Raw genomic sequence first — 25,384 nt, 5'->3', positions numbered from 1 at the left:
ACAATTTCTTAAGCAATATCAGCATGTTTCGGAAAACTGTTCGGAAAGCAGTCCGCGTCCTATTTAATGCACATGAATTTTTTTGCTGAAGTCGTGCACGTGGATATGAAACTTGAAAACAATACCCGTGAATAATGAGGACACTCGCTTGTAAACACGAAATCTGCGAGAAAAAATCAGTACATTGGAGGCCCAATTTTACTGCCTTAAATGTTTTCAATGAGCTTGAAACTTGCAAGCTATATCAATTGATGACAAACCTCGTGTTTGTCAAATTTAAAAAAAAAATCATCGAGCGGTTTTTAATTTATTATCACTTTTGTAGGCATAGACCAAATTATAAACAAAAATGGCAACAAGCGCACCTGAACGCTCGCTCGTCAAATTCTTTTTTCTCGCAATCGACCAAAACAATCCCCACCACTGTTTTACACATGATTTTAAATGGAATCAAACTACTATAAGATGAAATTGCAATTCACAGGCGCGTCGTTTTCTTCAGATATTACCCCATTTTCTCGTTAGTATGTTTTTGACTGTATTTATAGGCCCGAAAACTTCATCCCCAAATATTTCGAAAACGCTCTCATAGAATTTGTTAAAACTTTGCCAATATCGAGGCAACTATGTGTGGTACAAGCTCCTTTGAGCGATTTTCGAAAAAATCTCCTGGTGCCGAGTAATACGAGCGAAAGTAAAAAACGTAATGACGTCATTTCGTCGCTAGGGCAACTCCGATGTCAATAAAACACTGGTCATAAAAAAATTTCATCTTTATCTAATACAACTGAGGTGATCGTTTTTCGATAACATTGTTATTGGCGACATAGTTAATTTTCAAACTTGAGCGGTGTTACCCCTTGAAAATCCAGTTGAGCCACCTTAATTTTTAGCCCCTGTGAAAGGAGGGGTGGCTCCCATATGGAAAAAACCCTCCAAGTTAAGACCATTTTAGCCACCATGGCGAAAATTTTGGAGCTGGCGACTTAATTGGAACCGAAGTCGCCAGCCTGGCGACTAAAATTGAGAAGAAGGATTGAAAGCGTGAGCTTAATTTGATGACCAAAATTTTTCACTGGCGACCAAACTTGAGGAGTCGGTAGCCAAATGGCCACTAAGGAAAAAAATTAACTTGGAGGGTTGGGAAGGGATGGGGATGCTTGTTCACAGCACAACACTAATGTAAGGTCTCATTAACGTTGCAGGTGAAAAAATGAAAAATGCCATCAAATTGTGTTGCTGGTCTAGACAAATCAGCCATGAAAAATGATATATTTTAGCGGTCAAAAATGATTAAGCAACAACGTTAACAAAGAATGGTCTTCTTTAAGCTAGGTTTTAAATCAAATTTCTAAAGAACATTCCCATCCTTTTCATATGGGAACCTCCCTCCTGCATCAGGCTATCTGGCCAGTTTGGATACAATTTTGTGCTAGAGCCTAGTGCCAAAAAATGAATTCAAAATGTTTTATGGTACATACAGGCTAGATAATCATTTTGTTCTACATATTATATGATTCAGACTAAGGAATGTCTATCCCTGCTTTGATCAGGTTAACAAACTTAGGTGGGTTATAGTATTTACAAAGTTCAATGTTATATAGCAAACACAAGAAAGAGTGTTTTTTACATTTCCAAATGCCAAGAAGAGAGTTGAAAATATGATGTGCAGTGGAGTATTTTTGATGAATTTCAAGGTGTTGGGGAATTTGATGAGGCACTCACTCAAGTGTTTAGAAGGTATATCTTCTCAATCAAAACTAATACAACAGGAAACATGGGAATTAAAATTGTAAAAATCTATGTTTCTTTGTTCCAAACCACCGTGACTCTCATGGTGCTAATTTCCAATTGTTTTAACTCCATGAATCGTTAAATTAAAATATATATAATACATCTACCACAGACTTCTCTGATACAAACAATTCACCACATTACAAGATATATCTCACTTTAGTAGCAGAGATAACAACTACTGGAGCTGGGGTTCAGTCAATACTCATAGTCATCTCGAGAATTTAAAGCTAATTATTATATTACATACACTTTCTTGTGACTGATACTAAAGGATTATTCCTTGCCAGAGTGTTTTCATGTCCTACTATACTTAGGATCAAAATACACTTTCCTTGTCAGCATGCAGACCTGGCATGGCATTTGCTTAAGGCCCTCCTTGCTGAAAAACTGAGCTACCCGGTTGTTGACTCTCAGCATCATATCCATAATGTGCTCTCTTTCGGCATATTCCTTGAACACATCAACAACAGAGGAAATGAACCACGAACCAAGCAGTGGCTGTCGGTAGCTTTGATGACCAGGAGCTGAGGCAAAACAGATGAGAAAGTCAGCATCTGCTGGCAAAGATGAGCTTGAAAATGGAATGGGGTCACTGTCGCTCTCAATAGGTACCCTGTCTCGTCTAGAGCCACGGCAAGCTTGGATCAGGAATATCTTCGGCTTTCCTTCCAGGGAAGGACATTCATCACGACGAAAGAGCTTAGTGATGGCCTCCACCTTAATCACCTGTTCATCTGTTCCATAGATTCCATCTTTCGATCCATGGCTTAGGATCACACATACAAAACAGTCATATTTGGAGAAGTCTTTCTCTGCTGTTTCTGTCAGTAATGCCAGCATATCACTTTGACTTAGATTGTTATGTGTCCGGGTTGTGAAGTTGAAGTCATCAAAGACACTTGTCAGATTCTTCACATCGTCATTGGAGCCAGTACGTTCAACATCCTCCCTACTGGGGAAGATATTATTATTTATGACCAGGACATAACCAGACGCCGCCTTGTAATTAATATCATCCCCTTCAGACACTTGACAAGGAGCATGTGCTGGAAAGTAAATGTAAATTTCATTAATTTATTTTCTTAAGGGTAGCCACATGCACAGTCGCTTATCAATGGGGGGGGGGGGAGGGGGAACTGCGGGGAACTCTTAATATATAATTATGCTGTTCCACTTAACAGCTGTAATGTTTGCAAGGTATCTCATTAAAAAGAATTTGCGAGGAGTTGACCAGAAAATTTACTTCTCAGAAACTTGACATGAAATAAAATGTCAGTTAAAAATTAAAAAAAGGTGGGATTCAAAAGTCAACAGAAAAAAGGAAGTAGAGATGATCTTCGACACTATGGTATTGCTCAGAAGGCATGTATATATCAAACTCATACTGCATGCATCCTACCTTTATGCTAATATTTGAGTAAACATAGATTTTCATTTCTTTGTTCGCTCCTAAGTATTACATTCAATTGAGAAGATATGTGAAACACCTGAGATAGTGTTTTGTCACATGTTTTCCAAACACCATAAATTTTGTCAAAAATACTATGCTGCCCATCATATAAGGGGTGTCGAATGGTAAATGCGAGACTTTGGGAGACAGCGAGACTGCAATCTTTTCTGCGAGCCCAAGACCTTTTTAACCTCGAAAAAGAAATCAAGACTCCGGGAAGCCGTCAAAGAATAATTCGAGATGGCAAGACCCCTGAAATTTGGCTAAAATTTTGCGAGACACTCATTTTTTGAAGGACCATTCACCACCCTTCATCTATTTTTAACTCTCTTTTTTGGTGTTTGAAAATGTGATGGAAAATGGTGTCTTGTGTCTGATAGAATACAACACCCAAGGCAAGAAGAGGATTGAATGAGTATGTTCTATCGACAAAATACCACCCAGTGACTTTTTGACAGGGAGAAGCCATGAATCAGTTTTTTGATCCCCCTTCTTCCCACAAAACAATGTTGAAACCTTGGGGCTAAAATAGATTGGTCATGGATAAAATAATTATAATAATTTGTATTGAGGGTGAGGAGGGAACAAAAAACATCACAAGTCAGTGAAGAGTAAATTGTCCCAAAGATTTTAACTAGGATTGTTGTTATTCCATAAAATAACCATGCTTTATCTCTCCCATGGAAGGCTTTTTTTCAGACATTTCACAAACGTTCAGTTGGCTTTTGAAGACCTCCCCCCACCCCAACGTATCCCCTCATCATTTTCAATGACCTTCCATAGGGAGGAGGAGGAAGATATTTTCTAGCCTGCATAGTGGGCACCTATGTAGTTCTCGTGCCTTTTGTGTCGCCCAAATGCACACTCAAAAACTACACAGGCCTCTGCTATGCAGGCTAGAAATTTTCTAACAAATCAATGAAAAATTGTAGCATGAATTATTAAGACAATTTCACTGACTACATGATCCAAACAGTATCAACCTTATAGAGTACGATATACTTACTTGCTGGAGTTGTCTGCTCTGGGACTGGTCGTCGCTGTGCCTGTGGTCTTGCTAAAGTTAAAGAGAATCAAGTTAACAATATCATTACTATTAATTAATGCATATGAGATTAGATTAGGGGGGGGGGACAGGGGGGTCTGAACCTCCCGCCTCCCGTACCTTTTACTCCCGCCTCCCGCCCCTTTCCATAGCTGTTCTCTCCTGTTTGTTCCATTTCCATTGCGAAATATAACGAAATGTTGCGAAATTTTACTCGTTTTCTCCCGGTTCACGCCACCTTAAGAATCCCGCTTCCCGCCCTCTCTCCTCCCGCTTCCCGCCCCTTTTCTCCCGGGCTCCCGCCCCCCTGTCCCCCTCCACAGATTAGTATTTACAGAAAATGTGCAGGATTCTTGGAAATATCATGGGAGGTGTTATTTGTAGAATCTTAAAAAAGGAGGTCTTTTACAACGAGTTTCAATTTTCTTGCAATCATTTCCAATTGCAGTTTCCATTTTCTCTTAACTTTTAAGGTTGCCTAAAGAGTGAGAATTTGAATGAGGTTTGTTGCTATTTTTAGAATTTCGAAAAGGGGGTTTCCTTGCAATCGGTTTCATTCGCGCACTTTACATTTTTTCCCTCATTGAATTATATGTTTAAAAGTGAATTATCAAAATCTCAATCAAAGTTTAAATAACTTGTGCACCCTCATTAAGGTTAAACTTACAAGCTATCCAACTTTTCGCACCACGTTTAATTTCCCTTGAGTAAATTACGGAAGCGTCAATCGAAGACAGGGGGAGTTTGTAGCACTTACCGTCTGTAGTTGAAGCCCCAACGTTTAAGAGAGCGTGATCTCCTACTACAACGGCGCCAGTACATCCTGAAACCTTTACGTTAAACTTACTAGACATGCCAGCAAAAATGGAGAGAACTGGAGTTCTTCCGGTTGAAACGATGTTAGTGGAACTGTGGTACTTCTGTCACTTCGCAGAAAACTGAGAAAAGAGGAAGCAGATCAAGCAGATTTTGTCCGGTCAGCGGAGGACCAAACAGGTTGGTAGGTACTTTATGTATGGCATCATAAAGCACGACGATGGAATGTTTTTTTTTCGCATTTAAACTTTACTTAGGAAGGAGTTGGGGGCGGGGCGGTGGGGGTTGTGAGAATATTTCCACCACACATTTCGTGATCATTATGTTTAGAATTTTCTTTCTTTCTAATCACTTACACTTATTTTTCACTAAACGATTATAGATTTTCCGGACTTTTTAGTCCCAAAAAAATGCTTGAGGCCTGTACATGTATACAAACACTCAATCACTGGGTTTAATTAACAACAAAATCAATACGAAATGTCTAGCCTTTGTGTAGCGTGATATGCTATGTTATGGAAGTTAAATAAAAAGAAATAAAAAATAAATATAACAAAAACCCCAGGAGAGGGGGGGGGGGGGAAGGGGCTCAAGGATGGTACGGTCATCTTGCTTAGAAATATAGGCCAGAGAATAAGCCATGTTTAGAAGTCAAATGTAAATCAGTATGAAAACATGATAATAAGTATGAAAACAAAATATAATCAGAAGTCACCTCTGCTAGTCTTTAGTTGAGATTTCATTTACAATCAAAGGCTCTTCGAGCAACCTCATGGTAATTCGTTGAATGAAGTGCCGACCTCCGCATTTTTTTTTTCTAAATAAGTGTCAAATTAAGTAAAGCAATCTCACTTTGCTTTATTTTTCCACGTGAGTCGCGTTATTGATGACTAGTGCTCTCAGACCCGTGTCGTAGTGCTATTCAGTTTTCACCACCAAAATATTTACCGGTTAGTGTATTACCTTTGATCCTTTTAAGCAGTAAGTAAATTTGTTTTGTGAATATGTTTACTTTTCTGTCAGCACATATAGCGTTATTTTTGAGCAGCAGATAAAATTTGAGAGAAAAGATGCGCCCGAGCACTTCGTGTATCTGCTCGACTTAAAAAGATGAAAAACAGATGACGTGACATGAGGTGACGTGACGCAAAACAAAAACGTGCCGTGGATGTGGTGTTACCGTATTTTCTCAATTAAACGCCGGGCCCCGAATAAATGCCGGGTCTCCGAGCTAGAGTGGTAAGTAAGCCTTCCAGGCATTTATTTGAGGTGTAATATGCTTTAGGTATGATGGCAAATCACATTTATGTCACAAATAATGATTTAAAACCATTCTTTAATAAACATTATTTTTGCTCCAATAAACTGCACCACTCAAATAAACGCCGGGTCCATGGAGCCAAGTTTGAAATAAACGCCGGGGGCGTTTAATTGAGAAAATACAGTAACTAAAATACGTCACATGACGAGCGAAATATTTTTTATAACAATTTAAGCGTAACTTTATGTAGTTCATAGCTGCTATCAGTAATGTCACAATCTCACTTAATTTGCCTTTGAATGTTATCTTGCGTGAATTGGTCATTGATAGTTTTTTCTTCAAATAAGCGTTCAGTAATGTAACACAATCTCAATTTATTTCCCTGTTTTTCAATTGCAGTACTGTTAAATTTTGCAGCTTGTAATAGTTCTTTCAGAAGATGGATACAAAACACCAAAAATAATTAGCAGTCTTTTGTTCACTTCCTAAATATATTTAAAATTGAACAAGTGTTAAAATAATTATCACCTAGCCCTTTGCATGCATTGCAGGCCTATTCTGCTAATCAATATGCATAGACAATGAAATTTGTTCTTTTAATTCAATTTCTTTTTGTACTTAACAAGCTTTCTTTTTAAAAAATAGCAATATATATATTTTTAAGAATTAAATTAGACTCCCTGATCAATTAATTATTTTATAAAAAATCTGCATAATTTGTTTTTACACATCTCAGGCTACCGGTAAATCTAAATGTAAGATAACTTTTAATCTCAGAAAATAAAAACCTCTCATTGCACACTCATTTTGTAAAGAAAAAAATCCATATAAATAACATGGACTTACAGAGATTTGTGTCAAGTCTCCAGATCTTATTAGATGTCATGCATCATAAGTAGCGACAACCAATTCAATCAGACACTACATGGATCTCAGAATTAGTGTTATGTTATCAAAAAAAAGCTTATATATAGGCAGTCGAGCCCAGGTTAATAAGCCAAAACTTCTTGATTCACATTCATATATGGATGCAGATATGGCTTCTGGAATCAGACTGCAGTTTTTACTTTTAATCTGAATTATCATTCAACCTGCCAAAACGTCCATATACCATCTGCTGCAGTTCTACAGATCCCATACTTAGACCTAGAGCCAGCCTGCTTCTGTACTAAGCTCATACTTGTAATTATGAAGAGGCCCCAAGGATTTTTTTTGTCTTGTAATGTCAAAATGATTTTATTCTCATAAAGAATGGAAATGTGTGTGCTAATTGAGACATCTGTTTAACTTTCGTAGAGTAGCGTGATTGAGCGATTTCCAGGAAGTATCCATATACCCACCACAAGGAAGGTCATTGGAAATTTCAGGGGGAAAGCCACAGTCTTTGAAAAGTATGAGAGATTAAATTGAAATTTCCAGAGGGAAGCTAGGTCAAACCAAAAAACAGTCTGTGGAAGAAGTATGGATATTTTCTGCAAAAACACTGACCATGCACTTATATACATAGCATTAAGGCATCGAAAGATAATGGCATTTAAGAATTTGCATAATAAAATCTTTTTTAAGAAGAACCAAGAAAGATTTAATACTGCTGGATGTTTAAATCTTTCTTGGTTCTTCTTATGTATTTGCTGTAGCAAATCCCTGCTGATCAAAAATCTTTTTTACATTTCAATAGTTTCAAAAAACATTAATATCTGTTACTGTTATAAGTATATTTTATCCTAAATTCTGCCTAAAAAAAGACTGAAAAAAAGGTATCGACTGTGAACCCTAAAATATTATTTTTCCCTATATCAAATTATGAACATTACTTTCTAGAATAAGGCCAATAAAGTTATCATAAAATTCTTCAAACTACTGGTATTTGTAAGAAATGTATAGAGACCAGTAAGGAGAATTTGTATGTTGACATCAGGGCTTAAAGGGTTAATACATCATAAAATTCTCCCAACTAGTACTATAAGAAACGTATAGAGACCAGTAAGGAGAATTTGTATGTTGACATCAGGGCTTAAAGGGTTAATACATCATCACGTTCTCCCAACTAGTACTATAAAAAATGTATGGAGACTAGTATGGAGAATTTGTATGTTTGTACCAGGGCTTGAAGGGTTAATACATCATCAAATTCTCCCAACTAGTACTATAAGAAATGTATGGAGAGCAGTAAGGAGAATTTGTATGATGACATCAGGGCTTAAAGGGTTAATACATCATCAAATTCAAATTTTCCTAACTTAAGTACTGTAAGAAATGTATGGAGACCAAAGAATAGAATTTGTATGTTGATAAAACAAAAGTGACTGAGGTTTTCCATCTTCCTATGAGCTGGAACAGCAGGATGATTTGCTGCTATTTTCTTTTGTTGTTTTATGGCTGCTGAGTTCAATAAAACCTCCTTGATCAGCTCCTATTGTGTTCTGTACATCTTTTTCTTCATCCTTTTTGTGGTTGTCCATCAGTTCTGTTAATAAGTAGCTAAAGAAAACAAAGATAACGTATAAACACAAATTCCTGTAAGCAAGCAACAAACAAATTTAACTTCCAATATTCATTGCTAATGAACACTGTTTCTTTCTGCATTTGCTGAAAACAGAATCCCACTTCCCGGCTGTTTTTCTAGTGGTGTCCAAGATGACGGCTGAAAACAATGCAAAACATATTTTGTCCAACAAAAACACTTGCAATACAGAATTACTAGGCAAATTAAATGACGACAAAAGGTAAAATTGGAGAATTAAAAAATGAATGAATAAGGCACCCTTAGGAGGGGGGGGGGGGTCTAAACAATCGATAATCCTTAGTTAATGTTAGAAATAAACTGTATCCCAGTTTTGAAAAAGTATATATATCCCTAAAGGTAATGATCGTTAATAATATGCAATTTTAAAATGCAACACAAATAGTCCATAATTCTTAAATTTAGTGACCAATAATTCATATCCATTCTCCAAAGGCCCCAAATAATCCATTATTCTAAGACCCTAACAGGGCCTCATCAACCTGATTGAATTTACATCGTGACTATATTTACAATAAATTTGTACATAGAAGCAGACATTACAACACTTTTATACTAGATAGATCAGATAATTTAAATAAAATGGATCAATGAATTTAATTCCTTACTCCATTGTTTCTGTGACATTGATATCTTCCTTTACAGACATTTCTGTCCAACCAAGGAATGAATTCTCTCGGCACATTTTGTCAATTGCCTCTTTCTCAACAGGCCTTGTTGTTAAGTCACTCTGAAGATAAAAAAAACGTGATTGATTGACAAGAAGCCTGGCACTACAGAGCAGTAGCTTAATTACATAAGAAACAGGCAGAATCAAGGAGAAAAGGCTTAAAAATTTACTTAATTTCCACATTTCCATCCCACATGGCTAGTTGTATTCATGCAAGGGCCAGGAATTTTACCTGGCTCCTGGTCTTAATCTACACCCAACCTTGGACAGACTGATCTGTAGTGAGAGGCATGGTGGCCTAATGGTTTAACTGCATTGGATTTCGGACTTCGTGTTCCAGATTTTGAGGATATCTTGAACGATCCTTTAGGATATTCATCTATAATCCTCAAAGATTTTCAAGAATAGTACAGGTTCTGCACAGTGATCTTGTGCCCCAGCTTGCATTATTTAAGCGTGAACACTTGCCACAGAAAAATGATCTCATTGAATATTAAATGTGGCATGATTCGTCATCAAACGTTGAAGTTCAGCAGACTGTAACGACAACTTTTGCTCCTAAAATGTTCACCAAAAACATTGAGAACTGACAAAACTTTACACTAGAAGTGTTTCAAGTGAACCTGCAAATGGGTTATTTCAGAAAAAATCCACACCCCCCGACGGATGGCAACATTTTTTGACCCCCCCTTCCACCCGGATTTCCCAGATCGCTAGACCCCCCCACCCCTCCCGCCCGGATTTCCAAGCTCAAGAACCCCCCCTCCCGCCCGGATTTCCATTTTTTTTAAAGGCCCTAACTGGACACAACAGGCAATACAAACGACGCAACCTTTCTTCCAAAAGATCCCTGTTTATTATAATTTTTAAAACTGGGCTAATGTTGCAAATTTTGCTGGTCAAATTTCAACGATCGCACGTGTGTTTGTGTGACCTCCGGCACACTCTCCTCTAAAATGCCACTTGTTTTTTTCGTCAAACAACAAATGTACAAGATAAGAAATATGTAAGTCTTAAAAATTATGTAAATGTAAGAAAAAACACAGTGAAAAAAAAGTCCTTAATGCGCTAATAAAGAAAAACTATAATTTTAGTTGTCGGTGACAAGGCGGCCTAAATTGGCGCGTGTTTACAAGATCGAGTTCTCGCTAGTGTGACACTTCTTAAGCTTAGCAATAAAGCCTTTTGAACTTAAATAATTTTAAATTTTGTTACCTATATGGGTGTGTAGGTCAACTGGAGCTCTTGCCTTTCTTTCAAAAGTTTAAGTTTTCATGCGTAATGCACCTATCAATGTTAAGCCCGAGGGGGGGGGGGGTCGGGCAAGGGGTGGGGATTTTGACATTTTCTATAAAAAAAATGTCAAATTCTCCACCCCCGGGACAAAGTAATTGGTCAAAATCCCCATGAAAGGTGGTCAGATGTCCTTCAAACCTTCTATAAATGACCAAAAACTCTACTCTGGGGCCATCACGTACGATCAAAATCCCTACCCTGGGGACCTACCTCCCGATCAAATTCCCGTGGTTAGCTCGACCCCCCCCCCCTCGGGCTTAACATTGATAGGTGCATAATGTCCACGGTTCTTGCTTTCATAAACTTGTTAACATATCGATCGTAAGACATGGATTAATTCAACTTCAACTTCAACTTGGAAGTAGCCAAATAATACACAAATTGTGTATACACATGTTAGCTCTAGCCAGCAAAAGGAGTTCTCGGGTTGGCTAAAAAAAAAAACAGAAAAGTGCAGCCGGACCGATCGTCTTTTCTTCGCATTTTTGAGGATGTTGCAAAGCACGGGCGCGGGTGGCCTGGGTACCGTAAAAATGTTCCAGGCGTTGCATGCTCAGTCGAAAGTGTTTTTTTCCGATCGTAAAGTTGTTGTTATCCATTTATCGCGCTGGTTCTTCATGAATAAAAGGACCTATGAAGGTAAACTTGAAGCATATGAGGTAAGAACACCATAAAGTGGAAGACTACAAGATTTTTCGATGCAAACTTCTTCTTTTAAGTGGTAAAACATATCGATCGAGTTAAAGTTAAAAGTGACCCCCGAGGAAGAATTTTTAGGTTCAGACCCCCCCTCCCGACCAGATTTCCCGAGCCATTAACCCCCTTCCCGCGAGAATTTCCAGTTTGCCATCCATCGGGGAGGTGTGTATTTTTTCTGGAATAACCCAATGCATATTGACACAAATCAGGATCAATTTTTTGTTAGAAGTCTCTGTATCCAATCCTTTCGGCGCGACGAAAGTTGCCGTTACAGCCTTTTTTAACGTTTGATGACAAAATAATCATGTCTCGTTTTAAAATAGCCAATACAGTCAACTCTCTCTTAACGGACACCTCTATAAGACGGACACCTCCATAAGATGGACACCTGGTGATGAGTCCCTGCTGTTTTTCAGTCATTTTACTGTAACCAAACTCCCTATAAGACGGACAGCGGACAATTTGAAATCATTAACGGACACTTGAGAAGTGTTTTTTATCACGCTTTATTATTTAAAATACTTCCAAACGTCGTATTGACCTAAAGCAAAGTTAGTCAGCGCCCTACGTGTATACCAAGCTTACTAACCAGAAACAATGACGCTTTAACAGATTACTTCTCTGCTTACATGTATGGACACTAAAGAGATCGTTTTCTACTCTCAGTATTACAGTTTGCAGCTCTCAATTTTTGCTTTAACAAGCAAATATGGTCCTTTTATTATTTTAGTCTTGTTGCAGTTAGTAAAGGTTTGTTGCATGGTGCAAAGGTTTAGCTTTATTATCTAATAATTACTGGTGTCACATTACCTCGACTCTCTACAAGAAGGACACCTCTCTAAGACGGACAGTTGCGGCCGGTCCCGAAGGTGTCCGTCTTGAGAGAGGTGACTGTAAATTATGTTTTGGCAGAGAGTGTTCACGCTTAAATGCAAGTGGCCATAGTGGTTCTCAAGGTCCTTACAATAAAACAATCCTCAACATCTTGCAACTCCCTACAAAATATTTAGTTTAAGATTCTGGAAGATCTTTCGCTCACCTGAGTTAATTGGAACAGACTAACTCTATTAACTATTTTAAATTGCTGCAAAGAAAAGATTTTAAGATTACCTTATTACATGAAATTTTCGCGACATGTTAATTTGGCTATTTTTGAGTTGCGCATATTTCGCGACACTTAAATTTTGTGATTTTGCAAAAAATTTGTATTTTGAATCACTTTAATTTCACATTCTTGAGTAAGACACAATTCACATTTCCTTGACAATGTTATAATTTAAACAAAACAAGTTAATTAAAGGAACAATGATGTCAAAATTAACAAAAACAGGAACTAAATATCGCCAATAGCAACCAATAGAGCAGTTCTCACAATGTCTACAAGTGGGTCATGCTTGTTCGTGCATGAGTAACTGTTCTTGAGTCAACTGACGACAACATCCATTTACATTGAAAATTCCATCCTTCAGTGGTACTTAACTTACTCTTTCTTGATTATTGACATAATGTGAGTAACATAATTTTCGCGTCATGTTATGTTCGCGACACTTATTGTTCGCGTCACTTTTATTTCGCAATTTTTTTGGAATCGCGAAATTACATGTCGTAAAAATTTCATGTAATAAGGTAATATTCAAATAACTTGCCTTATTTCCCACTAGAATACATGGGATTGTTTTTCCATTAGGTAATGTACATTTCCTATCCAGGTCTCTTTTCCATTTAATTGTGCTATTAAATGTCTGTTGACTGGAGAGATCAAACATAATAACACAGGCTGCAGCTCCTTTATAGTAAACTCTTGTCATTGATGTGAACCTCTCCTGACCTGGAATAGAGTATAGGAATAAGGTAATGTCTGCATATAAGCCTAGTGGCCTACCAGGCTGGAGCTTAACCCAGTTGCAGTAGCATAAAGCAACTGGGAGTATTTCTACTCCCCCCTGGATAGGATGTTAGTCTATTGCAGGGTTATTCCCACCATTAAATTTGTCGGGTACCCATTTATTCACATGGGTGGAAAGAGGAGTAATGAGAAAAGTTTCTTGTCTAAGAACACAACGCTAAAATCCTGGCCAGGGCTTGAACTGGACCGCTTCATCCGAAGTCCAGCGCGCTAACCATTAGGTCTCTGCGCCTCCCGGAATAGAGTACACTACCAGCTATTAAATGAGAACAAGGGTGCTTACCATTTAAGCAAAACTTTGGTTGGAAAGCAAATGTAACTACAGCAAGGTTTATATAAAATCCATTCAGGAACTGAGGGCTGTTTTAAAGTAGACTGGTGCTTTCATATTTCTGGTTGTTGTGAAGCATCAGAAAATTCTTTTCAGCAAACTTGCCATATTGGAGAAGTAAGGTTTTTTAAACTGGCCAGAAAATGTACAGGGATAACTTTTGGGTCTCCTTTTAAAGATAGGGTATGGTTAGTCTCCAATAAATTATTAATTTTAAAATAATGTTATTATTAGTTGCAGCTGAACAGATATTATCAACAAATTTATAAAAAATTCTGACACAGTGTACTTGACAATTAAATTCTATATGGTTTAAATGATGTTATTTAGCAGAATGATTAAACAAGTAATAAAAATATTTAACCTACCAGCAATATCCCATAACTGTCGCCATTTATGGAATCACAGTGAGTGCAACAAAATAAAACAAAAAAAAGGAAAATTAAAATCAGCTGACAGTTGGAATATGATTCTTACATACAAAATTCAAGGCTGTTATATGGACTCAGATATTACCTGGGTACTATCAACTTTAAGCTACCGGTAATGAGATAAACTGATTAATCCCAGCTTAAACAGTAGACAGTAGCCAACTGCTGTCAATGTCCACTCGACCCTAGGTCCAGTCACACCGTGGTCAAACACCGCGTATGTGCGCAGTTCCTGCAGAATTGCCGCCAAAATTTTTCATACAAAGTCTTAAATTTTCCAAAAGCTTTGGCTTAAAGCCAAAAGTAAACGCCATCCCTGGAAATTAAAGTTAAGGTTTATATGCAGCTTATGGATGGTAAATCTTATTGATCTCCACTGAGTTTCCCAGCTTGAAATTTTCTTTCACATTCTATTTCTATACCGCAATTTCCTACAAAAGTTTGCACACTTTCAAGTCAAATTCTTACAAAAGTTTGAGGCACCGCAAACTGGAGGTGATGTCATTTTTGTGTTTGACCGCTGTGTGAAGTCCAGTACACTGAGTACACTAACCATTCGGTCATCAATCATGCCTCCGACATAGTAGGTTCTTGTACTGATTTCAACCTTAACATTCTAAAGCTCTGCCCACTGTGTATTATTAAGCTCCAAGGGTTTGAAAAGGGAGTTCAGATTGTTTCCTAGACTTTCAATAAAGTCCTTTGTCTTGTTTATTATGGCGCGCCGGGACGAAGGACTTTTCATACTTGATTCGCGCCACTTTTAGCGACCCAAAAACGGGTCGCTGAACGTAGATCAATCAGAGCAGCCCTTAGGACAGAAGTGTCAATCACAGGAGATCAAGCGGAGTAAAACGTGACTTGCGGTCAAACATTCAACATGGGGTCAATTTCGAAAGTGATACATGATGCTGTCAAGGTCACCAGTTATTCATGTGTGACTACTAGCGGATAGAATTTTATCTTTCCGAGAGAGATCAAATGATTTCTTTATGAAAGATCAAGTCTCGAACCTTATTGCCTCTGGAATTCCAGCTTTGGATGTTGGCGAGGACTGCTCTGAACAGCAACTGGTACACTGGTGTTTGGAAGTCCGGAGGCGATTAACTATCGACACATTTTTCGTCAGTTGAAAAACAATTTCAAATGTGTATTCATCGATGAGAGACATGGCATTGCCAAATGTTAAGAGTGTTTGTCATTCTTTTTTTATTTTTACTTAGAAGCCCGGTCTATTCACTGTCTATTTTAATATTAAAGTTCAACTGCAGAACAGCAAGCGGCAGCAAGCGTTACTAGCTAGCACAATACAACTGAGTGTGCGACTATAAAGTGTCATAGAAATGTTAACGTTGCTTAATCCACAACTTTAAATTTCTTTTGTCCTGATGTAAACGGTGACTTCCATTTGTTCTGAAGTTCGAGAAACGCACACACGCTCGATTGTTTTCGTCGGAGTTCAGAGTTGTTAGTAAGTTGAGTCGGAGGATTAAAGTCACGCAACAACTAAACTCCATCCCTTGAAAATTGATACTCCCCATTTTTGGCGCAAAACGCAAACGAAAACCCAACAAGCGAGACAAGTCAACCTCTCGCGACTTCGTCGCTCGCACGGCTGCTTCACGACCTAAAAGCAGGGACGGCAGAGCCGGGGGGGCTGGGGGGCTTTAGCCCCCCCACTTTTTCCGAAAAAATAAAGACTTACTAAGAGAGGAGTCTTTTAAGCCCCCCACTTCAAGTCACTAGTCAGCCCCCCCACCTGGAAAAATGCTCTGCCGTCCCTGAAAAGGCTCGCTTCGCTCGCTTATTCACTGTGAAAACTCGTGAGGTCGACTTGTGGCAAGTCTAATTGTTTCCATGCAATACCAGTATTCTTTTCTATCAGTAATGTTGATCTACCCACCTGAAGCCTTACTGTAACATCGTCAGACATTTTAATGACTTTTAAAGCAAAATCCACTGTTAGGATAACAAAACTATAATAATCAGTTCAGGAATTCGAAATAAATGAAATAAAAAAAGAAAATTGCATAACTTTCCATTCTAATAATAATCTTTTCACAAAGTGAGTCAATCATTATTGTTGGTCTTTCAAGAAGAAAACTAGATCATGAAGGAGCAAAATAATGCATACAAAGTGAAAGAAAACTTCCCCTGCTAGTTTATTTGTTATAAAAGCTTATTATTTTTAACTCATATGGGTTTTCTGGTCTTCTATGGTTACCAGCAAACATTCATGAAATTTGGTCTCCATATTTTGGTTATTGGTAAGGTGCTATTAACTTTCAGCTTTGAGTTCGTGTAGAACAAAGCCATACAGATCATTGCAACCGTATACAGTCCTTATTTCAGAGCAGCCTGTAACGTTTTTGTCTTAACTTCAGTCACAGACTTGCAGGTTAAATAAATTATGGTGAAAAATGTAAACACATCCCTACCTCCCACAGTCGGCTTATATTCCCGCCTCGGGTGGCTGTGCACATAACGTTGAACAAAGCTTGTCTTTCCAACAGTAGCATCACCTATAATGATCACCTTAAAGAGTAATTCTGACATTTTCAAGTCTGTTTTTGTCGTCGCTACTCGAGGAACTCACGTGACTTTCAGTTGATGTACCGGAAGTGAAACGAACGGAAGTCGATTGAAAGTAGTACGGTTGTACTAGTTCCCAGGGCCCATTGAGAGGCTGTCAAGGGAGGGCTTTGAACACCGCCAACCCACCCCTCCCTTGACATATTTTTATGATTTTTAGCAAAACGGCAAAATGATAGTGAAAGGCTGAGCATGAAAATGTCCAAATTAAGTTCGTGTTTTCAGGTATAACGTTTTGGCATAACGTTTCAGGTATAACGTTTTGGTAATTTCATCACTTGCTCGAGACATTTGATTTTTGTGGCCTAATTTGGAGTAAGGTCATATAAACCTAAAGAAATGAAGTCCTTAGGTGCAAATGATCATGACCAGATTAAGCATTAATTTTTATTCCATTTTCACTGGCAAAATGGAATTTGGGTCACTGGGACTGTTATGTAGCCTCCCACACAGTCGTTTTTAGGAGCAATGAAACATGATCACCTCTAAAAATGATTGAGTTGGAGGCTACTGAGACTAGGCTCTTACCGATAGTGCTAGCACGTTTTTTGGCATTATTTGACTTCGCGAGCATTTTTTTTTACATATTTTTATCCCAAAAAGCACTGCTAGCATTATTTTGGATTTTCGACTGATTATTTATATAATTTTGTGCTAAAAAGCACAATCTGACTTTATTTATGGCGTCCAAAGCCTCCCAGATGCATTTTGCCCTCATTTTAGTCAAAGGAGCCGAGGAGGCCTAGGGAATTGGTTTGATAGGTCAGCGGTTGCCTTCTAGAAACCCAGTCCTTCACACTCGTTCCAAGATGGCGTCATCCACGTTGTCATCGAAGAACAATGGAAGTCAGCTAGCCAAGGCAAAAAATGAAAAATGTTACTGAAAATCTGAAAAATGTAATATTCTATGTTAAAAAAATCGGAAAAAAAGTGAGCATTTTTATGTAAACAACGAGCACTTTTTAAAAAAATTAGCATTATTTTAGCACTTTTTTGGCAAAAAACAAGCACTGCTTTTAGCATTTAATGCTTTTTTTACGAGCACTTTCGGTAAGAGCCTAACTGAGACTGGGAATCACAAACGAAAACAATGGAACCAGGACTTGGATTTGGGAAAACAATAGGCTGGGAAATGAAATTTGGGCAAAATGTGGGCTTAGAAATGGGATTTACACCACCCCCCACCCTACACACACACACACACACACACACCTTTCAGGACCCTCTTTTAACATAATGGAAAGCATTTATTGTTCTTTGGACAAACTTGTGCAAGGAAGGTATCAAAGAAAGGCGTAACACATCCTAAGGCAGGGGTGAAAAGGGCGGGAAGGGTTCAAAACCCAAAGTTTTTTTTTTTATCATGTACCATTGATAGAAAATGGTACCCCTTTTACAAAGCTAAAGTTGGGAAATTGCTGCGACTTTCTAAAATTTTCACTGCTTAGATAAATCAACCCTTTGTATCTTTTTACAATCACATAACAAACACAAACTTGGCAAATTATAAATTTTTAATCTCAAGAGGTGTATTAACTATTAACTAGGGAGTAAAATGTAAAAATATTTACAATTTTTTTTTATCCCTTTTTGTTGCAGTTCTCTTTGACTAATGGTTATTGGATGTGTCCTATGTGGTCACCCAACCAAAGCATGGTTCCTGAGCTGCCATATGCAAATGTTCCTGCACAAAAAATTATTTGTTAATATAGACCAACAACTAAGTATGATCTTTTCTCAGGCATCCCTCGTTCTGCATCAGCCTTCTTATGCAAGGATTGACTGAGGAGCCACTGCACCAACTTCTATTGTATTCATTCAAGAGATGGTTTCCGACAAATATTGATGATCTTGGAGAAAGGAAATGTTCCTGTTTCCATGCTTGTTGTTGTCAAACTTTCATTGGTCAGGTCTTCTTCTGTCCAAGATCAAGGATAAGTTCTTTCAATGCCTTCCTCTTTCTTCTGACGTCTTCCACTGTAACTGTGTCACTCAGCAATGTTTCTGCTTTACCAAGAAAGGTTTTGCAAAGTTCCTCAGTGATGCAAATGACATAGATACCACAGTCATAACCTGTGAATTTAAAGCCAATTTATTAATTAGATTGTTCAAAGCTTCTCAATTTACTCAAAAGGTTGCAGGGCACAAGAGGAATTGTAAACAAAACAAGAATCTGCCCAAGCCCTGGTAAGACCCAGTGGGGGATCCAGACCTTCAGATAAGCAGGGAGGCCCGATTATCCAGGGATGTAACTAAGGGACAGCTGCCGGCTAATTTTACCGGCTGAAAGAGAACTTAACTAAAGTTTCACATGAAAACAAAGACTAAGGCAACCTTTTAGAGCTGCCAAGGCCAGTAAAGCCAGCTGGGCTTGTTAATGAGCCGGCTTAGTGTTTTCTTAGAGGGGGAGGGGGGGGGACAACTCTCAAAAATAATTTTTCTTGACACTATGAGCCTCCATTTGCCTAAAAATAAGGTGGGGGCCAAGGAGCCCCCAGGCCCCTCCCCTAGATCCCCCACTGGGACTTCATCTGGATGACTGCTTTACATATTTTACATGTGCTTGAGCCATAATCTTCTGAGAAAATGGGAGTAATTGTCAATACTCTATATTTAGTTGACTGTAAAACTGAATGTTTCATGACAATGTCAAACCCCCCTTAAAGTATCCCCTGAGTGGAGCCAGCGAGTCATGTGAGCCACTGTGGTTAGCCTAAATAACAGATTGGTTACCCTAAATAGTACTCTGTTTAGCCTAATAGCACGCCAGTTAGCCTTCAGTTAGATTAGGTAGCTTGTGTTAGCTTTTTATCAAGTCATTGGGATTTGGGATTTTTGGTTTGCATGGCTCATACACACTCTCCTTAGTGGAGGTGTGTATAACAGGGACGGGGGTGATAAACTTTAGGTGCCCTCATATTTTGAAGACCAAGTTCTTAACTTCTTGAAAGCCAAATTTAAATTGTAGAATTGGCTAGAGAATTTGCAATACTTAATTAATTGTTCACAGAGCAAGTAATGTGGTCTTAAGTTTGTAACATTTAGAAAAAACAACATTACTGTTTTGCTGTTGAGGGCATCTGTCTTCTACAAAAGATGGATTTTCTTTTGCTGTATAAACAAAAACAGTAAGACACAATGTCATTTTACTTAAAAAAAAGAAAAAATGTTTAACCATGAGTGGGTTCTTTCTCATACTTTTCCCACACAGTGCCTTCATTTACCCAGGAGTGTTACTGTGTACCAGCAAAATAGTTCCACAGAATCTTGCTGGGAGGTAACCTGCGCTGCCAGACTAGCATCCCATCCAAGTGGAGGGGGACAGGGGCTGGACCCCAGGAGAACAGGGTGTGGGGGGTACAGGAGGTGAGAGAGGAGAGGGAGGAAAAGAAGGATTCCCAAGATGGTGGGAACTGGGAGAGATTGAGAACATTTTGGCAACATTTTATAATATTTTTCAATAGAAATGGCGCAAAGAAGTGGGAGCCACAAAGGGATATAGTGGATACATGGAGTAAAGGGTATGGAAAGGTTCACAGGAAGGTTCCAGATCCCCCTACCCTCCTTCTATCCAAAGGGAGTAGCAATATTTCTAGTAAATTTGTGCTATGGAAACTAGACTATTTAGCGCTAGCCTCTTGACTCCAAAAAGGATCCATAAGAGTTTTACCGCTTCTTTTCTCTCACTGGTATCTTACCTGTCAAGAAAGGTTCCACATTCTTTGCAAGAGATCTGGCAGCTGAAGTGTTGTAAGAACTGGAGGAGTCATAATGGTGAAAACTGTTTGTTTGTCTGTTGTACATCAGTAGGCTCCTGAGGATGAAATAAAACTCCCATGTCACTAAATAAAGAACAATACTATAGCTAGCAGAAAACCATTTACCATATTTCTGTTCTATGCATAGTACAGGTGAACTCAAATAGGACGTATAGGCCGGACGTATACAAAACATGGACCCGGGTCCATGGACCACCCCTGTGGACCACCCCTAATTTTCAAAAGAAAATTAAAGTGTAGAATGGGGACAGGGTTTAAATTGACGGCAGGTACCAAAACCCAAAACAACGAAATAAAACCACCGAAACGAAACGACCAAAACAAGCTAAACCACCAAAACTAAACCGCCGAAACAACTGAAACAGCTGAAACGAGTGACAAAGACAACAAGACAAAATCACCGAAACAAGCAAAACCTTTACCAGCTTACCGTAAACAGACTAACCGGAGTCCTAGTTAGGCTAACCGGAGTGCTATTCAGGCTATAAACCGGAGAGCACCTTCCATGCCTTCCACTCCGATTGGCCACTCCAGTAGCCTAGCTTAGCCTAATAAGCGCTACACAGTTTTTAACAATATTTTGACAATATTGTGATCTTATTAGGCTAATAAGCACTTCGTTTAGCCTGAATAACACTCAGGTTAGCCTGTTTACGGTTAGCTCTCGCTAATGGTAATGGTTTCAGTGATTATGTTTCGTTTCGCTCATTTCAACCGTTTCGGCGGTTTCGTTTTGGTCGTTTCAGTGGTTTCGCTAATTTGGTTTTGGTCATTTCGTTTAAGTGGTTTCATTTCGTTATTTTGTGTTTTAGTACCTGCTGTCAATTCATACCCTGTCCCCATTCTACACTTTGATTTTCTTTCGAAAATAAGGGGTGGTCCATGGACCGGGTCCACAGGGGTGGTCTATGGACCGGGGTCCATGTTTTGTATACGTCCACTCAAATATGTATTCTACAAGATTGATTAAAGGGCTGGTCCAAATTTAACACACATGTATATGCTAGCCTAGCCTGCAAGGCTATCTCTTTGGGGGCAATGTTGCAAGCGGCAAAGGTGTGAGCTTAGGCTAATACAGGCTATGCCATCCGGTCTGCTCACATCTCAGTCAGGGGAGTTGAGCAATAGAGCATTTTTCATTTGAGTGTTAACAACCAATCAGCTGCAATTAGCCAATTGTGACTTGGAGATGTGTGTCTTCCCACCCTTAGCACTGGTTCTGTGTAAGCTTTGATTCCTTGCAAGTATACAAAATACTGTCTCTTATCCATTTCATGGCCAATGCAGGTAATTGCTTTGGTTTGGGTATTTGTGACATCACTGCTTGATACATGTATGATTGTGATACAAAAAGAGAGCTTACACTCTGGGCTAGGAAGTTTTCAGATAGTGACATTTTAATTCACAATCAAGTAATACATACCAGTGAGATCCTCCTGCAGAAAGTTTGGACTCATTGTCATTCACTGCAAAGAACACCAACTTTTGACTTGGAAGATTCAGTGGCTCAAGAAAAATACCAATTTCAATACCTGCACAAAAAATTAATAATAGCAAAACCTGATTGTAAACGTTACATAGTGCTTTGGAGCTGCTGGTACCTAGATTTGACTAACCTCTCTAAGAAAAGCTAAATTAAGTCTTTGCAAGAACCTTGAGAATTTTCACAAGTTCCTTGCAAGATCTATATTTAAGATCCTGCAGCTTTATTAAGCTGCATCCTGCAAGAACCTTGAAGATTATTACAGAGAATACCTGAAGATCCTCAAAGGACTTCGCAAACTAGATCTTCGAAGATCCTAGAATTATTTTCACCAGGGATGAAAAGCGAACAGGCTTGGGAGGGGGGAAGGGGTTGAACCAACAAACGATCTGTAGGAGGGGTATAGATATTTTCTAGAACAACTCAACTATTATAATATTTTATCAATCTCACCTTGTCCAAGCTTCACAAACTGGGTGACATCAGGACTGATAAAAACCACATCGTCTGATATCTGTTTAAATTGATTATGTGTAAAGTAACTGAAATCAAATGAAAATTATTATGATAATACTCTTGAAGCCTGCATGTGTTATAGTGAAACCCACGTTCAACAAGCTTTTGCTGCCACGGAGAGTCCAGACCCAGGATATAACTACTTAGTGGAAAAATATGAGAATTTGTATGGAAAATCCTAAATTACTTTTCAGTGAATAGTCATACGGTGATACTGTCAACCTAGGTTTCCTGTTGTGCAGTTTTCAAAACATCGGCTTTTAACATAGACCTTATGCAAAATGGCTGCCAATGTCTCAGACTTCGAGCAGTCCCAATTTTTTCGCAGAGTCTGCCGAGCGGGAAGCGAAGAAATTTTCGCAAAGTCTGTCAAGCGTGAAGCGAAAAAAAAAAAAAAAACGTGCAGAGAGAGGTACATACTTTTTTCGCTTCTCGCCTCGCCCTGCCTCCTCCCCCACGCGTTCATTTTTTTTTGCTTCAAGCTCAACAGACTCTTCGAGAAAATTTTGCTTCAAGCTCGACGGACTCTGCGAAAAAAATAGGGACTGCTTGTAGTCAGTACCAATGTCTCCCACAGTCTGGTCAAGTTTCTTAAAATGCTCATTGTGACATTTGAAAATTAATAGAATAATAAATTATATGGTACCAGGAGCCGGTTACATGAACCTGGAGAGTGCAACTGTACTGAATTCATGACGGCATTTTTACAGACTGATATTAAAACTCCCATTTCTCACACATAACTGGGAGCAATGCCAAGCCAAACCACGCAGCCTGACCTGGAAAATCCTAAATTACTTTTCAGTGAGTAGTCATACGGTGATACTGTCAACCTGGGTTTCCTGTGACCCAGTTTTCAAAACATTGGCTTTTTTACATAGACCTCATGCAAAAATGGCTGCCAATGTCTCCCATTATCTGGTCATGTTTCTTAACATGCAGATGGCAACATTTGAAAATTAATAGAATAATATTTATGGTACCAGGAGCCCATAACATGTACCTGGAAAACGCAACTGTATTGGATTCATGATAGGGTATTTTTACAGCCTAGATTATTTTATTAAAACTCCAATTTGCCACAAACTCCTATTCCACTAGCCTATTGAAAGTTAGCATCATCCCATGATGTATGTCAGAATCTTTTTTTTTTTAAGGTTGTCTGGCAACTATGAAAACGCTGCAGAGGCTGCAAAGGTGCGACTCATTTAATTTTAAGAAATATATAAATGTCCCTGCCCGGCCCTATCCCCCACCAGGGGGCAAGGAACTAAGATGTAAGAGATAAATGTCCCTGTTACTTCCCATTATTGCTGCGAAGCCTTAGCGTAGCAGCAGAACTATTTTTGACTGTCCGCGCGGGGCCTGGGCGCTTTATATAGGCGACACACTCGATTTGACTTTTTCACTGGGGATGATTTTGAGTACATGCAGTACATATGATCAGCAGCATGTAAAATGTGGAAGCTGCGTTTGCCGTTTGCGATGTCCTTTTCGCTAAAGAGCAAGAAGTTAAATTTCAGTAAATTTTAAAGCGCTGCTGCTTGCGCTTCTGTTCAGTACTTTGTAAATGCTTCCCAAGAAAGATGATCAAGTATAGTGCCGGGGAAACGGTCTTTTCATCCCTTATGCGCCAGCTCTGATGAATAACGAATTTACGAGGCCTTCTTATAATTCGCTTTGATAATTCCTGTGTAATTGGATATCCGAAAACATGCCCCGGCATTTTCAGAGCTATGAGAAACGACTTCCGAACGTGTAATAGTCAGTCAGAAAAAGTCAGAAAAAATAGTCAGGAAAAGCTATAAATATGCAAGATCAAGTAAAGCCAAGTTGTTGTCGAACACGAAATTGAAACTTACTCAATTTATACCGTTAATTTAAAGGTCTTTGTTCTGCAACCAAACACTAAAATTATTTATTCTTAAGCTTATTTAAGGAGAAATTTTACTTTCTGAGTCTTAAGCGCGAAATATACCCAGCAAAAAGTACAATGATTTGCGAAGGCTCCACGCAAACGTTTTCATAATGACCTCGCGCTGGAATGGAACGAGCTTTGAGCTTTTTGACGTCATAAATTGGTGTTTCTGATGGCTTTGTGAACGAATTGCACGTGCACGCAAGGTTGTGTTTGGAAACAGTCATAAGCATTACCAGCATTTCACTCACTGAGAGAAATCACATCTTTCACATCTGAAAATGTGAAAATTCGAAACATTCCTATGACCTTCCGTTCCGTTCCTACTATTATTATTATTCTTATAACCAGGGATGTAGCTAAGAAAACACTACGCCGGCTCATCAACAAGCCTAGCTGGCTTTTTTGGCCTTGGCAGCTCTAAACCTTTACCTAAGTCTTTGTTTTCATGTGAAATTTCAGCCGGATTTAAGTTCTATTTCAGCCGGTTAAATTAGCCGGCAGCCGGCCCTTAGCGACATCCCTGTTATAACTCTCTTCGCAGCACTTTACTTGCTATCAGCAACTCCTAGTAGATAAAGTATAATCTAACTATGATTTGATCTTGAAGTTAAAGGAATTTAATTCTCTTGAGAAATGTTTTGCCTGAATCACACGAAGAAGATGAGACCTTCTTAAAATCCCACGACAAAATTGTCCACCACTGCTTCTACCAAGGTGATTGGTTGAAAAATGTCACGTGAAGCGTGTCTAACACCACCTGTGTTTCTCCTAGGGAAAAGTTAACGGCGGCCACATTTGCATTGGGTCTAATGTATTTCCATCACCACCAAGCTAGCAATAATCTCTTAAGAATTTAATTTTTTATTC

The 25,384-nt window shown here is 38.7% G+C and overlaps 3 protein-coding genes across 3 annotated transcripts; all 3 read right to left on the bottom strand.

Moving 5' to 3' along the window:
* Positions 1–1,644: 1,644 nt before the first annotated feature.
* Positions 1,645–5,243, bottom strand: LOC144628630 (caspase-3-like). Its single transcript, XM_078486772.1, has 3 exons — positions 5,050–5,243; positions 4,254–4,304; positions 1,645–2,843 (listed from the first exon to the last, which is right to left on the bottom strand). The coding sequence occupies exons 1-3, from the start codon at positions 5,144–5,146 to the stop codon at positions 2,092–2,094; spliced, it is 900 nt and encodes a 299-aa protein (XP_078342898.1). The 5' UTR covers positions 5,147–5,243; the 3' UTR covers positions 1,645–2,091.
* Positions 5,244–8,136: 2,893 nt separating this feature from the next.
* On the bottom strand, positions 8,137–16,816 carry LOC144628173 (ras-related protein Rab-7L1-like). The gene is made up of 6 exons (XM_078486237.1): positions 16,665–16,816; positions 16,130–16,185; positions 14,164–14,179; positions 13,205–13,386; positions 9,502–9,623; positions 8,137–8,850 (listed from the first exon to the last, which is right to left on the bottom strand). Exons 1-6 carry the CDS (start codon positions 16,780–16,782, stop codon positions 8,694–8,696), a joined length of 651 nt encoding a protein of 216 aa, XP_078342363.1. The 5' UTR covers positions 16,783–16,816; the 3' UTR covers positions 8,137–8,693.
* A 1,497-nt stretch (positions 16,817–18,313) lies between these two features.
* On the bottom strand, positions 18,314–25,384 carry LOC144628643 (sentrin-specific protease 8-like). The gene is made up of 5 exons (XM_078486787.1): positions 22,534–25,384; positions 22,021–22,129; positions 20,517–20,632; positions 19,879–19,929; positions 18,314–18,891 (listed from the first exon to the last, which is right to left on the bottom strand). The coding sequence occupies exons 3-5, from the start codon at positions 20,620–20,622 to the stop codon at positions 18,725–18,727; spliced, it is 324 nt and encodes a 107-aa protein (XP_078342913.1). The 5' UTR covers positions 20,623–20,632; positions 22,021–22,129; positions 22,534–25,384; the 3' UTR covers positions 18,314–18,724.

Source organism: Oculina patagonica, chromosome 10 (genome assembly GCF_052425735.1).
Source record: "Oculina patagonica isolate OP01 chromosome 10, crgOcupat, whole genome shotgun sequence".
Taxonomy (NCBI): Eukaryota; Metazoa; Cnidaria; class Anthozoa; order Scleractinia; family Oculinidae; genus Oculina; species Oculina patagonica.
This window is presented reverse-complemented; position numbering and strand designations above follow the sequence as displayed.

Coding starts and splice junctions, on each gene's coding strand:
- LOC144628630 (XM_078486772.1), bottom strand. CDS start 5,146: ATGTCTAGTAAGTTTAACGTAAAGGTTTCAGGATGTACTGGCGCCGTT. Junction 4,305..5,049: donor TGGGGCTTCAACTACAGACG/GTAAGTGCTACA, acceptor CTTTAACTTTAG/CAAGACCACAGGCACAGCGA. Junction 2,844..4,253: donor AGAGCAGACAACTCCAGCAA/GTAAGTATATCG, acceptor TTTACTTTCCAG/CACATGCTCCTTGTCAAGTG.
- LOC144628173 (XM_078486237.1), bottom strand. CDS start 16,782: ATGTCAGAATTACTCTTTAAGGTGATCATTATAGGTGATGCTACTGTT. Junction 9,624..13,204: donor GTATTCTAGTGGGAAATAAG/GCAAGTTATTTG, acceptor TTTTATCTTCAG/AGTGACTTAACAACAAGGCC. Junction 8,851..9,501: donor AATGTCACAGAAACAATGGA/GTAAGGAATTAA, acceptor TGTTTTCTTTAG/CTACTTATTAACAGAACTGA.
- LOC144628643 (XM_078486787.1), bottom strand. CDS start 20,622: ATGTACAACAGACAAACAAACAGTTTTCACCATTATGACTCCTCCAGT. Junction 19,930..20,516: donor TGTGGAACCTTTCTTGACAG/GTAAGATACCAG, acceptor TTGTTTATACAG/CAAAAGAAAATCCATCTTTT. Junction 18,892..19,878: donor ATGCCCTCAACAGCAAAACA/GTAATGTTGTTT, acceptor TTAAATTCACAG/GTTATGACTGTGGTATCTAT.